Source organism: Plectropomus leopardus, chromosome 4 (assembly GCF_026936395.1).
Source record: "Plectropomus leopardus strain MGB_pleo_1.0 chromosome 4, ASM2693639v1, whole genome shotgun sequence".
Taxonomy (NCBI): Eukaryota; Metazoa; Chordata; class Actinopteri; order Perciformes; family Serranidae; genus Plectropomus; species Plectropomus leopardus.
In genome coordinates, this window is record NC_142179.1 from 25,312,971 (window position 1) to 25,329,858 (window position 16,888).

The 16,888-nt window shown below is 37.9% G+C and overlaps 2 protein-coding genes across 2 annotated transcripts; both read left to right on the forward strand.

Annotated features, from left to right (window-relative positions):
- Positions 1–200: 200 nt before the first annotated feature.
- On the forward strand, positions 201–3,044 carry c4h9orf85 (chromosome 4 C9orf85 homolog). Its single transcript, XM_042488494.2, has 4 exons — positions 201–398; positions 708–814; positions 1,806–1,919; positions 2,490–3,044. The coding sequence occupies exons 1-4, from the start codon at positions 297–299 to the stop codon at positions 2,722–2,724; spliced, it is 558 nt and encodes a 185-aa protein (XP_042344428.2). The 5' UTR covers positions 201–296; the 3' UTR covers positions 2,725–3,044.
- Positions 3,045–5,812: 2,768 nt separating this feature from the next.
- gda (guanine deaminase) lies at positions 5,813–16,888 on the forward strand. Its single transcript, XM_042488411.2, has 14 exons — positions 5,813–6,052; positions 6,788–6,876; positions 6,979–7,150; positions 7,476–7,563; positions 11,242–11,347; positions 11,918–11,945; positions 12,054–12,161; positions 12,399–12,506; positions 12,642–12,739; positions 12,939–13,006; positions 13,957–14,103; positions 14,326–14,444; positions 14,551–14,578; positions 14,675–16,888. Exons 1-14 carry the CDS (start codon positions 5,924–5,926, stop codon positions 14,749–14,751), a joined length of 1,365 nt encoding a protein of 454 aa, XP_042344345.2. The 5' UTR covers positions 5,813–5,923; the 3' UTR covers positions 14,752–16,888.

Here is a 16,888-nt window from a genome sequence, read left to right on the forward strand (position 1 = left end):
GCTGTCCAATCAGCACCGAGCGAGGTGTTTCTAACGCATAATCAGTTGATGTCATCGACTTTTAACTATTTTATGACTAACGTAAAAAATAGGATTTTCTTTCTTTCATTTATTTTTGTGCACATAAAACTGAATTTTGTTTTATATATTTAAACCACCTTTGAGAAAAGTGGAGGTTTTGACCTCCATGACGTTTCATGACGTACTTATACTTCTTCCGGGTTATTTTTCCTACTCGGCGTGGGTTCCGTATTTGTTATCCACATGACATGTGTAACAAAAAATTGTAAAATAAGATGAGTTCGCAGAAAGGTAACGTATCTCGGTCACGAGCCCAGAAGCATCAAAACAGCACAGCCTTCAGAAACGACAAGTATGGAGCGACTGTACAAGTAAAGGTGTGTGCCGCGTTTAGCTAACCCAAAACTAGCTAGATACTGAGCTCAACTAAAGACACCTTAAAGTTTTGAATTAGCCTCAGTATAGATTGAGAAATATGCTATAAGTTAACTTTTGTCTGTCTGTAGCCATCCTTAAACGATATTTTGGTACTGTTGTTTGTCTTTATTCTTCTAGCAATGGACGTTTTCTCCTGTAATTTCTGTCAAGAATAATGCATTATTGAAGCTGTCATGTCTAACATGTTATAGCATCAATACTACAACATTTTCCTCACCATGTCTGTGTGTATGTGATCTCAATTATAGAAGGCAAATTCAAAAATCCACGATGGGCTCTGTCAACATTGTAAGGGTGTTCTTGAGTGGAAAGTGAAGTTCAACAAATACAAGACACTGACACAACCCAAAAAATGGTAAGTACACTTTGATACTGCAGACATTCACTATAGAAAACTATCTGCGCTGTTACAAGCACTCATGACTGCACACGTCTCAACTGATCGGTTACCAAAAAAAAAGAAAGATCTGTTACAGAAAATAAACATGTACAATATGGATTAGACTAGGTGGTGTATGGGAGAGTATACATAGATATGCCTTCCTCTTTTTCTGGACATTTACAGTAAAACTGTAGGTGTAATGATAATAATAATGCATTTGTTATTGCTAGTGTTTAATCCACCAATCCGCCGAAAAACCATTGGAATATATATAAGCATTTACCCACTTCCTCCTTGTTAACTTACCCATCTTCCTAGTAGTACATAAACCATATCAACTACTACTACACCACTGATTATACTTATTAGTTAATCAGTGTATTTATTGATGAACCAAAACACTTCCTCACATGAAGAAGGATCTTGTTAGGGAACTTAAGAAATGTTTCGGCATTATTTTGAGCAAAAGTGATGTCTTAACATTGAAGTTAAAAGGAGCCACTGGAAATTTAAAGGAGACAGGATGAAAGCACATGCTTGTGGCAAACCATTTGGCAGTGCATTGTAAGTATAATGAATCAGGGTCAGATTCCTTGTATGTGTGCGCATACTTGGCCAATAAAGCAGATTTTGACTCTAAATCTCACCTAATCTCAAAAGTAGGACTACAAAAATGCCCAAGACATTTTGTTTTGGTGTTGCTAAACACACTTGTGCTTAATTCAGCTGGCTCTCAGGAACACTGCTGATGTCCAGCAGATGTCCAGTTGTCTCCTGCTAGCATGGCAAACCACTGCTTTGTCAGCTGAGTTCAGGGATTCTACAGTCAGACTCAAACTTTTTTTAGGTGTCACACTATTGTATATGTGCAGTAAAGTGTTGTGTTTTGGATTTGTTATTCACTTGCAGTTGGTTCCAATGTTAAAATGTGTGACATTTGAACATGCATGTGTTCTTCTTGCAGTGTTAAGTGTTCTCAGAAGACCGTTAAGGATGCGTATCACATCATTTGTAAGCCCTGTTCTCTTCAGTTTGAGATTTGCTGCAAGTGTGGGAAGAAAGAGGAGATCGTTGTTCCGTAAGTGCTCCCGTATTATTAAAGTGTGTGCATTTATGTGTGCAGATTCCTACGGACAAAGCATTAAGTACTATGAAGTCATTTTGTGTTTATTTACCAAAATAATCAATGTTTCTGTTACCTATTGAGGAAAAATGTCCCCAATAAGTTTAGGTTTTTCTTTCTTCATGTTGCACATGTCGATTGAATTAAATTTTGTACATTTGCTACTTATCTGTAGGCAGTATTAAATCACATTTATAAAGACAACCTATTTTTCATCTTTGTGGGATCCCCTCAAAGAAATTCTACTGCAAGTCTGCCACCTTGTGAACAATGAGATACATTACAACTGATTCTTCAGAATAATTTAACTCACTGAAAGCATTTTAGCTCCATCTCTATTCAATACTATTCACACAAATAGTTTTCATTCAACATTTTGGTATCAGCTTATTCACATGTTTTATTTTATATTTTTTTTTGTGATAAATTCATCATAAATTCATTAAAACTAAGGCATTTGCTCCAGTAGAAGTTAACATAAAAGCAGTGGACATTACCTCAATTTGTTTTTCTCTCACTATGTAGAATAAACTCACAAGGGGACAAGAAAGAGGAAGAAGAGGTTGTCGATCAGAGAAAGAAAGGATGTGGACAAAGGAGGAAGGACTTGGACGACTTGGACAGTGAGGACGATTATGATGAGGATGACTTAAGTGACCTTGAAGATGATAATGATTTCGATAGTGACTCGGAATCAAAGAAGACAAAGACAAAATCTGATGCACTCCCAGATGTATCCAGAGTCAATATTAAAGACTAAAGACAGTGTCTACCAACGACACCTCTTTGTTTTCACATGAGGTTTGAGACATGCTCATACTCAAATCAACAAATGCTTGATGCAGAACCTGGAAGATGAGTTCATGTCAAATCTGGGGCAGTTGGGTAGACAAAATCTACCAGATGATTCAGGAATATTTCAGACAGTTTCATCATTTTTTTATACAAAGAACATTAAGTGCTATAAATTAGGATGAACAGACAATGTACTGTACATTTACAAACAATGTTAGCTAAATATATACTGTACATTTGAATATATACAATAAAAACCTGTACATGGTGTATATTCACTTAAAATTTCTGCATCCAAGCTACCAATTCTTCACACAATAACTGAACTTATAGAAGCCTTGAAGTGTCACAGCACTAAAAGCAGAAGTAGAAAACATCGGGAACTGACTCTGACATATTGACCGTGTCACAAAAAGAGTCACGAAAAGGTGAAAAAAGTCAAAACAGCAGCCCTGCAATAAATCCTACCCTTATGAAGGTTATAATGTTCAGTAAACTTTTTAGAGAGGTGCTGATTCAACTCTATAACAACAATAGAGGCTGTAGTTTGTGTTGCTGTTGAATTACAGTGTATTATAATGAGAAGTGTTTCTAATATTTTGTACACTGCATTTATAACACTAAGTATTCCAGACATCTCAGTATAATTGCAAAAAAGATATTCTATAGTTTTAAGGGTTTTAATGTGTTAAAAGTGCATGAATATTGCTGTTTTGAGCTTGTCCCACAGCTAGACTTTCTATAATCCTCTGTAGAATATTAAGTATTTAATTAAAAAAAAAAATCAAATAGATCTCCCCAAGGGTGACTCAAATAGTTTTACATGTGCAGTTTGCACTACAATACCCAGTGCCTTTCAAACTTTTAAACATCATAAAAAATGTATACCATCTGTAATAGAACTTCACCAATCATCCAGTCGTTTTCAATTTGCCAACTAATTTGGTTTGAGTAATATTTTTAAGAAAAAGACAATTTTTTTCTGAGTCCAGCTTCTTAATTCTGAAAAAAAAAGCCAGAAGGTCTTTTGGTTGTGGACAAAACAAGACATTTGAGGGTGTCATCTTTGGCTTTTGGAAAAAGTGATCAACATTTTTAGCCATTCTCCGACATTTTATAGAGCAAACAATAAACCACAGACCAACTGGCAATGAAAATAATTGTTACTTGCAACCCTGAATGTAACCTTCACAAGTATTGTTTTCTTGACGTGTTTGCTCATTTCAGTACAGTTGAGATGCTGCTGTTTCGGGCGTTGTAATGGAGTGCACTCATTCACTCTCCTGGCAGGAAATGGTTATGCTTAAGTTCTCATTTTTTTCTACTATTTTCAGCTGCCCTTTACACTAACTGTGACTTCATAACCTGTAGAAACACATCTTAAGCTAGTGTGTGGTCATTCATCATGAGGGGTTGATAAATTTAAAAGAATGTGGCAACATGTTAAACCTCGCTTCCTCATTATGAATGTGGCGTGAAGGGATGGATGGATAATCAGTGACCTCATGGGATGCTGTTCATGGATGCCGCCTGATGTGTTTCTCACATGGCTCTTTTCTGCTTATACACTCATGACTGTAGTTCAACATTTGGACCTAATGTTGACTCTGGATCTGTTCCAACTAACAGGTTTACTGAACCAGAAGTTACTCTGTATTTAAAAGATAAAAATGATGATTTGTTAGCTTTAATAAAGAAATGTTTGGACTGGCAAGCAAAGGGATTTAAGTTGTGGATGTAAATGTTTTAGAATTACTAAAGTACTTTTTTTATTACCCGATTATACTGCGAATGGGCCCATCATTACCACTCTATTGCTACACTTTCTGCCCAGTTGTGACCTTAAAATGTTTCTGCTGTCATTACAAAAAAAAATCATTAAAAAAATCATTAGCAACATATTCTCACTGTAAGTAGCAAAATATTACATGGCTATTATCTCTTTACCCTTCTTATTATTACCCTTTTATTAGCAATAATCACACCATCATTTCCTTGTTATTATGAAGACTCTAAAATGTTATTTCAAATACCGCGAGAACCTGTTTGTCAAACATGGGTAAAAGGCAGAAGAACAAGACCACCCAAGACATTACACACAATGGGCATGCCCAAAATAATTACAGTGTCTGCAATATTTAAGTTAGTTTAAAATTCAACTAAGTTCAGGAGTAAGAGTTGCATATTATTATATTATTTTGTGTGTATACTGTGTATATGGTCATAGACCTGTTGCTGTAACACTAGACAGACGGTACAGAATGTCCTCTTGTATTTGTCTATATATAGCCACCTCGCTCTGCAAAATGCAGTTGAGGAGACTTACAGAAATTAAAAACTTGTATTAATAATAATTTGATGCACCCTTGAGAACTCACAGGTCCACCTGAACCTACTCTGAACATAGATAAGACATTGTGAATGAGAGTTTTATTGTCAACCTGACTGAAGTATTGTCCTCAGAGATGACCATGCAGGTATTTATGAGGCTTAAAGGTCAGACTGCCTAAATATTAAACAGGAGTGATTCTGCAGAGACTGAGCAGCTGAGCTGTTTGTTTCATTTATTTTAATGGCACTGACACTCTTCACTCATTCTTTGGGTTTAAAAAAAGTGGAGTAGGATTTTATGTCATCTTGCACAAAAAGGTTTTAAATCACAGTATGAGCTATGATTACATATATTTTGCACAACAGAGTATTGCAGTCGCGTAATTTTTTCCTGCATCTGGCCTAGGTGGTGCATGTGAGCTACGTGTCCTGTATGAGAGCAGCATCTGGTAACTCATAAATTGTTTGGGCTGTTCAGTGTGATGAAATAACGGGCACAGCTCAAAGGCGCTTCGTTGCTGCACCTGTATAATAACAGCTGTAAAACAAAAGCAAAACTAGGAGCGTTAGCTTATCACTTAGTCTCGGGGACTCTGTGACCGGTGATAAGTTGTACCATAAAGACGTGACGATCAGACAAACCCCAACACACGCACACATATACAGACACACACCCTATCTTCTCATTGGCTGCAGAGTGTCTTTATAATCAGGTGGAGCCGCGCGTCCTCTTGGTGCGTCGTGGTGATCGGAGCTCTCCGAGGATAAAACGCCGGTGCGCTGTTGCTGCTGCAGGTGTCTTACTGCTCCACTCCGACTGATCTATAGGAAAGATGGCAAACTCTAAAAAATCCGCCACCGAAATTGCTCGGGTCTTCAGGGGAACATTTATTCACTCAACGCAGCAAGCAGTGCTGCAGATCCTGGAGGATGAGCTCCTGGGAGTGGATTCAGATGGAAAGGTTTGTCGAACTCTACAATATCTAAAACTGCTTTTGGACTGATTTCTGAAGTAAGCAGTTTTTCAAAAACTATTTCTGTTTTTTTAAACATGGCACGAGTGTTTGGCTGACATCTATAATTTTATATATATATATATATACATATATATATATATATACATATATATATATATATATATATATAAAATATATATATATAAAACTCATACTACTCTGTGCGCAGAGGCACAATTAGGCACATTTGATATTGTCCTTTTACAAACGGATAAAGCAAATGTTACACAAAACCTTAATTGTCTCTCATAGTCAGCTGTTGTTGCTGAGCAACTTTTACAATGTTGTCCACACTAAGCTGATGAAACTAAAGGCTCAATGACATTCTTAAGTACCATCTTAAAAAACAAGTGGGATTAAAATTCACAGGATACCCTTAAACCACCTGAAGTATGCATAAAATCGTCCATACCCTGTTGTTATCAACAAGGAAATACAATATGTGGACATTGTGGAGGTCATACAGTTATTAAGGAGGTGGATCGCAGATATGGGCGAACTGTGTAATGAAAAGACATGTACACAGAAGGGATGCTTTTTACAGAATATCTCACAGAGCACCTGTATGACATAGAAGCTGCTGATGAATATACAAGATAAATGGTAAATATGTAGTCCTACTCGCACTTAGGGTCTTCTCCCATTTTTGTAATAATCAACTTGATTTCATTCTGCCATCAGATTGCTTTCATTGGGAATGGCACAGAGCTAGACAGACTTTCTCAGACTTTTGGATTCAGTCCATGTGAAGTCACTCAATTGCAACAACAGTAAGTCGAGTAAATTAATTACTGAATTTTGCAATAGTATATCAATAACAACTCAGTTCCTAAATATGTCATAAAACATTTTCATGGCTTGATGCGCTGCAGTGAGTTCTTCATGCCAGGACTGGTGGACACTCACATCCATGCATCCCAGTACAGCTATGCTGGCACAGCTCTGGACATGCCCTTACTGCAGTGGCTCAATACCTACACCTTTCCTGTGGAGTCACGCTTCAAGGATTTGGAGTTTGCCCACAGTGTCTACTCCCAAATAGTGGTGAGTTTCCTGCATCATGAATTAAGTGTCAGTTAAAATGTGTACATAAGCTTTGCATCACTCACGGGTGCCATGTGAATTAAACAGGCAGGGAGCCACAACTGAGCTTTGTACCACATTACCACATATATTTACCACATGTAAGTTTAACATCATTGCAATTAGCCAGTTACAAAAGTGCAGACATTCGATGAGGTTTCCTCTCTTGTCACAGCTTATCATCTGAGAAGGGTGTGAACAGTTTAGTGGCCTAACAATTTATAGAAAAGAGGGAAAATATTTGAATGTTTTCTTAATCCTGTAATATGATCCCTGCACTTTACAGAAAAGGACCCTGAGGAATGGAACAACCACTGCATGTTACTTTGCTACCATACATACAGATGCCTCACTCTTGTTGGGCCAGATTGCAAGTAAAATGCCTCACACACACACACACACACACTCTAATATGACACAATCTCTCATATGGATCGTGGCCTGGGAAGTTAGAAACATATTTTTGTTCAGGTTGTTTTTGTTTTTTTTTATTTAAAATGGTCTTTAAATATGTAGGATTCCTAATTATTATTGATTATTTTTATCATCTGAGCATGACATGTGACACTTTGCAATAATAGCCAGTTTGGCGCAAGAGAGGTAACAAAAAAAAATGGTGAGGCAGAAACATTGGCATATGTACAACTCAGGGAAATGGGATCCTTGTTCCATTATGCACCTTAACAATACACCAGAAAGCAATGCAATACAGTACAGTAGGTGTTTGCATCAGGCCCATAGCTCTCCATAAAGTGTCACTTTTGGCCCTCCATGGGAAGAGTTTGGGCACTCCTGGTCTTGGCCATAATACTGCAAAAATATTTAACCCCTATAGTTTAAATTGATCACCTCTGTGGGTGGTTGGGAGGTTATACATGCATAGGCTCTGTCCCTAATGGCAAATTTGGAGGCAGATGCTAAAAAAGGGAAAAAATGGGAAAACACAAGTATTGCAAGTCTGTTAACACAGCCAGGTTATATTCATAGTAATGCGGTGCATAAAGAAAGAGATGGTCAATCACTGTCTGACATATTCAAGCTGTATCATTTGTGTAAGCAGAGCAGCAGCTTACTATGCGAGAATAGATCGACAGTTTATGCTTTCAGATTGAGCTCAGTAACTGTAATTCATATCTTTCATTACAGTATATCTGACACTGCTTCAAAGCGCTGATTTGTTTTTCTAAACTCATCAAAGTCAAAATGGTCCTGTTTACCTCAGTAGCCTCAACTGAAACACACTTATTTTGTTCACCTTTACGCCTTGTGCTTATCATCATGGTGTCATCTTATGTAATACTGAGCACACACACACACACACACACACACACACACACACACACACACACACACACACACACACACACACACACACACACACACACTTGAATGTGTAATGAAACAGCCATACTGAATTGATCCCTGGCTTTGGCAGCTTTACACAGTCATTCTGTGTTATCAGGGTCATTGAACCTTCAACTTTGTCCTGTTCAGAGCAGCTGCTTCATTTTGTTGTTCTTTTAACCTAAGCATGCATATGAATGTATGTGCTTTTTTTGTAGAATTCCCATCACATATTTAAAATGTATTCTTAATTTCTTCTTTATTAGTTATTTTTTTTATAAATGTTATGTAAGGAAGAAAAATGATACACACATACAAAATCCAATGTGCTATATTTTCTCAGGCAAGACTCTTGTAAGGTCCAATGTTCATGGTCCCAGAGAAATCTGATATATATGCTAATTTTCTGCCTGATTTGACAGCAAATGTTCAGTCACAGTAGCACAAAGCTCTCCCACAGTCCCTGAGTGACCTGATGATTATGTACAGTATCTGTAAAACTAAACTCGTTGAAGTAAAACTTTAAACTTAACATGAGTGGGTATCACCTCTTGTATGCCCTCTCTCCCAAACCACATAACACCCGCACTGTGTGTCATTAATATAAGTATGATTCATCAACACTATGAACTGTTATTAAAAAGTACAAACATCAACTACGTAATCATTAGTTAACATCCCACCATTGGCCATAACCAAGTGGTGCAGCTGTGTGGTTACAAAAATCATCGGCCACTTATACGTTCCCTGGTTCTAGAAGATAATTTATAGTATAGGCACTGCACACCCAGTGTCAGTTAGCCAGCGTGCAAATCTCAGGTGCCCGAAGCTAGCTCCCCTAAATGTTATGCAATCATTTTATTAATTTAATTAATTTCCTGCTATGACATGCCAAAATGTTTGCATTGAAAACAGGTCTATCACGCATCTCCTCAGGCTAAGGTTGGGTTGAACTGTTCTGGAAATATACCAATAAAAATGATATGCGTGTGATTTGTTTCAAACGAAACAAAGTTCACACTCCCGAGAGCTCTTATCATCTTCCATGAAATCACCTGTGTGAGGTTTACCATAAGTGTGCAAGTCCTTTAGAATCTCTATAGAGGCCGTATGTTTGGCACATCCAAATTCATGGATGAAAAATTGTGCTGTGACAAGGGTTATGTATTGATACTGTATACTTTTAATGTACTGACTGAAATAACCAGTGGAACCAGTCCAGTCTTTTTTGTACCCAGATCTAGAAAAAATATATTATTTTTATGGTAGAAGGTTTTGTCTGCAGCCAGTCACGGCAAGCATTCTTGGATTTAATGCTATGTGTGATTGGCCAACAACTGCAGAAGCTACAGCCCATACAGTCTGTGGTGTGCAGAACAAAAGTCAAATGACAGGAAGTGCAACAAGATGACACAACTATAGTTATAGTTAAATGTTTTGTCACATGTTCAGTTGGCATAGACAGTAGGCATGTGACATAATTTTCACGCAGAACTCCATACATTTTCTTATTGATACAAAGAACACATCATTGTCATTTGACATGATGGCGGAGATGTTCCTCTTTTTCTGAGCAGATATTTTGAAATCTCAGAGCAGGACCAGAAGAAAATTTGACTACACTAGTTGCAGATAAAGTTGTCATTGAAGAACTGACAACATTTCTCAACACAAGCATTTTTGGTTTACATCGTATGCAGTTTGGTTTCAAAGCAAATCCTTTCACCAACTCTACTACCTTGCACTAAATAAAGCAAATAAATCAAAGCTCAGCAAAGAAGGAGTGGTTTGGTGCTGTATTATTTTAAAATCTCTGTAACACATTTAATACAATCAATTAGGCCAATGATGTTTTAATATAGAAACTTAACTTTTCATCAAGAGCACTGGCATGGATGTCTTCGAATTGACCTCTCAGGATGCAAAGTGTTAAAGTTTGTGATGCACTGTCCAGTAATATGAAGTGCACAGTGGGTGTTCTACAAGGTTTAGTGTTAGGCTCCCTGCTATTCATCCTATATATAAATGATCTCCCTCCACAGTGTCATGATGTAGAACTGCACATGTATGCAGATGACACTGTTGTATACACACATGCAAAAACAATTGAGTTAGCAGATGCCAAACTAACAACTGGGTGTGAAAGGATCGCACTGTGGGTCAGTCATGTCTGAGTCCTCCTGATGCATATATTCTTATCTAAGCTGAGAGAATCGACTTGGTCTGTGATTTTAAATATCTTGGTCTGATATTGGATCCAAATCTGAACTTAAAAGAAACATGTTAAAAAGTAGTTGATATTGCAAAGTACAAATTGGCAAACTACTGATACAGTGCATCAAAGGGTGACATTTGTGTTTAAACTGTACATGGTCCCTTTTTAAAAAGATGGGACATGAAAGACAGGGCTAGGACGATAGCTTAGATGGTAACTGTTGATGTGCATGACCTATGTGTGTGCATGTGTACTTGTGGGTTGTGTATGTATGTATCCGTACGTGATGCATGTATGTATGGTATGTGTGCGGCAAGTTTGTGCATTCATACTATAGAAGAAGACAAGGGCTTAGCGAGTGACAGCAGGGATTGACTCTAACATGTGAAGGACCTGGAATGCTATGATATGCTGCAGGCAACACTTTACGGATTAATGTTTACTCATGGTCTCATTACTCAACAAACTTACTCAACAAACGTGTTTTTTACAGATGACTTTGGACAGCGTGCGTTGGTGGGCAAAGTGTGTATGGACAGGAACAATTCTGTGAAACATTACAAAGAGACAAATCAGGAGTCTCAAGAGGAAACTTGTCGGTGGGTACCAACTGTTTTATACAGTGCGAAGGAGTTCAGGCATGTGTTGACTCAAGCTGTACAGCGTAGTGAAATGACATAGAGGTCAAAGGTATTCTAAACTGTGTCAAACAGTGATGTATATTAGTCTTACAGTAGCCAATAGGTGCCCTTTTAAAACATTATTTAACACAGACAATAGTTCATTCAACAGCGTAATGCTGAGGATTTTACTTTGGTGAGAATAAACAGAGTGTGGAAGTATTCATTCATTTGAGCGAGGCTACAAATTTAGTTACAATGATTTTCTTCAATGAGTGTTAGAGAAGATGCGGCTTTCAGTTTAGCACTTGAAGCTACTACAATAATCTAATAGAATATAACAGATAGAGACTGATATGTCAAAGATAGTTGAGATGTACATTGCTATTGTATACTATTTGTAACCGTTCATGTACAAGGAGTCCAATATATCTCTCTGAGTGTGGCAAATGTCACCACAACTTCATTTTTAATGGTAATATAACATTTCCTTTCTTTTGACTCTCAACTGTTGACTTTGAGTTACAGTCATTGTTTTGTTCCCTCAAGGTTCATTGCAGAGCTCTTGAACAAAAAGGTAAGGAAATGCAATAAACAGTATAACTCAAGGATGTAAGACAAAAAATCAAGGTTGGCCTGTGTTTAATAAGAAACATATATAAATCCACTGTTGTTTTTCTGATAGTACCCTCTAGTGAGGCCAGTGGTGACTCCCCGCTTCGCTCTGTCCTGCTCAGGAGCCTTGCTGGGACAGCTGGGAGCAATCGCTAAGAATAACAACCTGCACATTCAAGTAAGCTGTGGCAACCAAACCAGGCAAAGTCCACTGGGGACTGTTGTCTTAGAGACTGTTTAGTATTGGACCTGTTGGGGGTTTGAACAACAACAGAATAAGATTTGGCATTAGTTATCCTGTGATTGCACTGCCACATTCAAGGCTATATATAAATCATTGCTTCAGCTTTTGTCAAGCTTTTGTCACCTCAGTTTATCTCAAAGCAACTGTTTAATGACATGTGTTTACTTCCAGAGCCATATTAGTGAAAACACTGAGGAAATCAAGCTTGTAAAGGAGCTGTTTCCTGATTCAGAGTCTTACACAGATGTCTATCACAAACACAACCTGCTCACTGACAAGGTGAGGACACAGTCACCGTCACATGCTTTTTTCTATTTAGTAGAAAAATATAAATGCTGATCAAAAAAAAATACTAAACATGATGATGATGATGATGATGATGATGACGATGACGATGACAATGATAATATACAGACAGTGATGGCCCATGGCTGCTACCTCAGCGATGAAGAGTTGGCTCTGTTCAGAGAGACAGGAGCCTCTTTGTCTCACTGTCCCAACTCCAACATTTCGTAAGTCTCTGAAAGTTTCTCAAGACTCTATGTGACCTAATGCCGTTAACAAAGTGCCATAAAGATTTGCATGACACGTTTTACAATAAAATAGCACTTAAGCAATACAGTAAAACATAACATTGTATATGCCTGAATGCAACAGATATGCAACAGATGAAACTTTACCTGCTCTCTGTCTCTCTCATTGTTTGCCCAGGTTGTGCAGTGGATTGTTGGATGTCCGCAATGTCCTGAAACACAAAGTAAAGCTGGGGCTGGGAACAGGTGAGTGCAGAGCTAGTATGTGCACATTGTAACTCTCTAGTAAAGCCAGGCAACGTTTGATCATGTTTATTACACCCACATAAGTGGTGAAATCGTGTTGTCTATGATCTGGCTTTCAGCAGAGAGATATACACAAGGACATTGTTATATCAGGTTTTACAGTGATCGATCATTTTAGTGTATTAAAGAAAGATTTCACTGCTGGAAAAGTTGGTCAATTCATAAAACTGGGCTGTCTGCAACCGCTTGTCTTCGTAAGGGCCGCTGCCTAGTTTTACGGTTTGATCTCGTTTTTTTTCAGCCTCCCTTATTCACAATACAAGAAACCGTATGGTGTTCACTTCCTGTCCACAAACTCTCATATTAAAGCTAAACAGTGCACTCAAATATGTTTCTGAAAACATTTTAGGCAAAAAAAAAAAAATAGACAATAGTGTGAAACAATCTCTGTTAGAGATGATAGTTTGTTCTGACTTTTCTCTATCCGTTTCTGTACTTTTTGTATCTGTGGTAGCAGGAAGCATTCAAAAATAAGGAAATATAATCTGTGGATTAGATATGAGATGAGAAATCGGCTGGGAAATCTGAGCACTTACACATACTGTTCACATTGTAATGATACAAAACCGGTTGAAAATCGGCAAAGTATCCCTTTAATGAGTATAGCAGAGAGATTTGGCTCGCAGGTCAGCTGTCCACCAGCTGATCACTTTGTTTTGATTGTGCTGGTTTACACTGGTTACTTCGGGGTTTTTTTAACTAACAGTTGAAAGCTGAGAAACTAAATGTTTAAAAAAACAGCATATGGAGTTGGTCCTTTAACTTCAGGCTTTGAAACAGCAGAAATTTGAAAATGCATTTTCATATCTTCAATACTTGTTTTTGAGTCCTTGTGTCTGCATGCATACTTGTATTCCTCCAACCCGTCTCTTCTGTGTTTGTGATGTCAGATGTGGCAGGGGGCTACTCGGCCTCTATGTTTGATGCTATGAGGAAAGCTCTGGACACATCCAAAGTGTTGACCATTCAGAACCCAGAGTACGACACACTCACCTTTGAGGAAGTGTTCAGACTGGCCACACTGGGAGGCAGCCAAGGTAAGACATAAAACCAGCTGCTATTTAAAAACAAAGATGGAATTGCCAGTCATGTTTTTCATCAACGGTCTTGCTGTCCTCTGCAAGTCACTCTGTACCAGAAATACCTGATTCAACACGCATGTGGCTGTGGGAACGAGATATTTTTGATGATGACTGATTGCAATTTTACAGGAGGGTTCCAAAAACAATACTTTCTTTTATTATGTGTTTTATTTGTAGCTTTGTCCCTGGATGACCAGACAGGGAACTTTGAGGTGGGCAAAGACTTTGATGCCCTGAGGGTGAATGTTGCCGCTCCTGGTGGACCTATCGACCTCATACAGTGTGAGGAGCCAAAGGTTGGTACTGGATCTTAATCTATTCATACACATTTGTAAACAAATAAATAAAAGCAGAAAACTTTGATTTCAGTGCAACACTAATTTATCATCACTTCAATTTCAGATTATTCTTGAAAAGTTCATGAATTTGGGTGAGTGTCATTTTCCATTGACTAGTCCAAACTCTTCAGAATCTTGTATGCCACTCATCATTTACTTTATGTTTGTCTCTTTTACTTGTTTGACAGGTGATGATCGTAACATAGTAGAGGTGTTTGTGGCTGGGAGGAGGGTGGTACCATTCACAGAGCAAACAACAGAGTAAACCAAAATACACGTACATCTGAGACACATTATGTGCAGCCCAAGGAATAATCAGCATGAAGCGCCCCACTGTGTCAGGAACTGCACTGCTGCACAATTCTCCAGGGCTACTAGGACAAATAAGTAGAAAATTAATTGTCACTGTAAACATCTACCGTTAAATCCAGAGGACAGAATAGGCAACATGCGATTTCTGAGGTTCAGTAAGGGTCATGCATGCCTGTGATCAACTGAGCTCACATTCAGTCTGTTTTTTAAGCCTTCATGGGCAATTACTGGGATTTAAAATAGGAAATAAGGGATTTGTTGAGTGCTGTGAACATTTTACTTTTTGCTCACAGTCTTTTGCTGATTAAGTCATTTTTTATATTCATGTGCTCATTGCCGTAGATGTTTTGTTATATTAACCTAAACTGCTTACTTAAAGGGGACCTATTATGATGACTTTCAGTTTCATACTTAGTTCATACTTTTATACTTTGAATTCTCCAGTGTTCCAAAAACGCTTCACTTTCCTCATACTATCTGCCTGAATATACCTGTATTCACCCGGAAAAGTGTCATTTGAGCACCTGTCTCTTTAAGCCCCCTTCCCGAAAAAAACAAGTCTGCTCTGATTGGTCAGTATTTCTCTGCGCTTTCGGCATCTCTAAAGCCCCCACGAACGCAACTGGGCTTTGAAGCCAATTTGACACAGTGTACCAACCTGGGGGTCCGTCACGTGATGCTGTGGGGCCTGAAAGCCTTTTTCCCATAGACTAACACCCTGAAAGAGACATATTGGTGGATTATTTTTTTTTCAAGGTACATCAACGACCCATTAACACTTAAAAAGCCCTTATTTAAGTTTTAGGTCCAAAAAGTTTAAATGTTGCAACATTGGAAACCAAGATTATATGTTTCCCCAACTTTGGGTAAGTTTATAAATGCATGTGGCACTTTAGCCTATCTGTTATGTGAACACTTGCAGTAGCGTGCCCATCACAGATTACCATGAAGATGCTGATGTCAGCTTGTCACGAAGGGAGAAAAAGTGTTGGAAACAGTCTTCAGAACGGTCTGAAGTCTGAGGGTTTTGCACACAGGGAATACTTTGATGTACTTTCACCTCATCATTTGAAACTCTGGTCACCTTCAATATGCTCAACCAACACTGTAACATTATATTTAACACAGAAAATAAGGAAAGGCATAGTAGGTCTCCTTTAAACTACTAGATATACAAGCAGCGGTGATGGTGTGTTTACTATAACATATTTTCCATTGCATTGATATCACTTTGTGTTCCCTCAAGAAATTTAATCTGGACAATTATTATTATCATTATTAATTATGCTGACATAGGACTTTTCTCTGGTGACGTGTAACTGCAGTGCTCAGTATTGCCGCAGTGCCTGACCTGATTATCTTCAGTTGCTTGGTGATCTGATTTTCATGCTTGTGTGGCTGGAAGATGCCTTGTGATCAGGAGACTGGGACTGACTTGAGTTATAGTCACTAGTCATTCAATTTTTACACTGTACACTCCACTCAGGTGCTGAAAATGACAAAAGTACAGACGTGTTTCATAGTTTTCCCTTAATTTCTGTATGACTCAGCCAATATGGTGAAACTCATGATACAAAGTTACCATACCAGTTGGAGGACTGTTCTCTATTTTTATTGTTTATTTGAACATTTAGCAGTGCTAACATTTTACCTCAAAATCTACGCCCTCATTTTACTCAGAGTAAAGTGATATTACACTCAACCTGGTGCCTTATTATCCTAATTATTTTGATATAGGTCTGCCATATTAACCTCTGATTTATTCATCAGTCAAAATTTTGCAACTGAGATTGCTGATTCAAGGTGCTGCCTAATTTTAATGTGCATATGTTTTTATATTATCATTTCAAACTATCTTATAAATGTTCGAAAATTAAGGGAAATCAAACCAACGGATTGCTGAATACATGTCTGTCCTGATGAATAAGAATGTATTTAAGACGAGTTAACTTTTATACTTTATTGTAGTCAATTTTATCATAACATATCTACGCTCTACAGAATGACACCAGAGTTTATGTGTTAGAGGTACTCTTTATACTTTTTGCTATGTCATATCATGGAAGTGCGAAATAAAGAATAACAAGTCA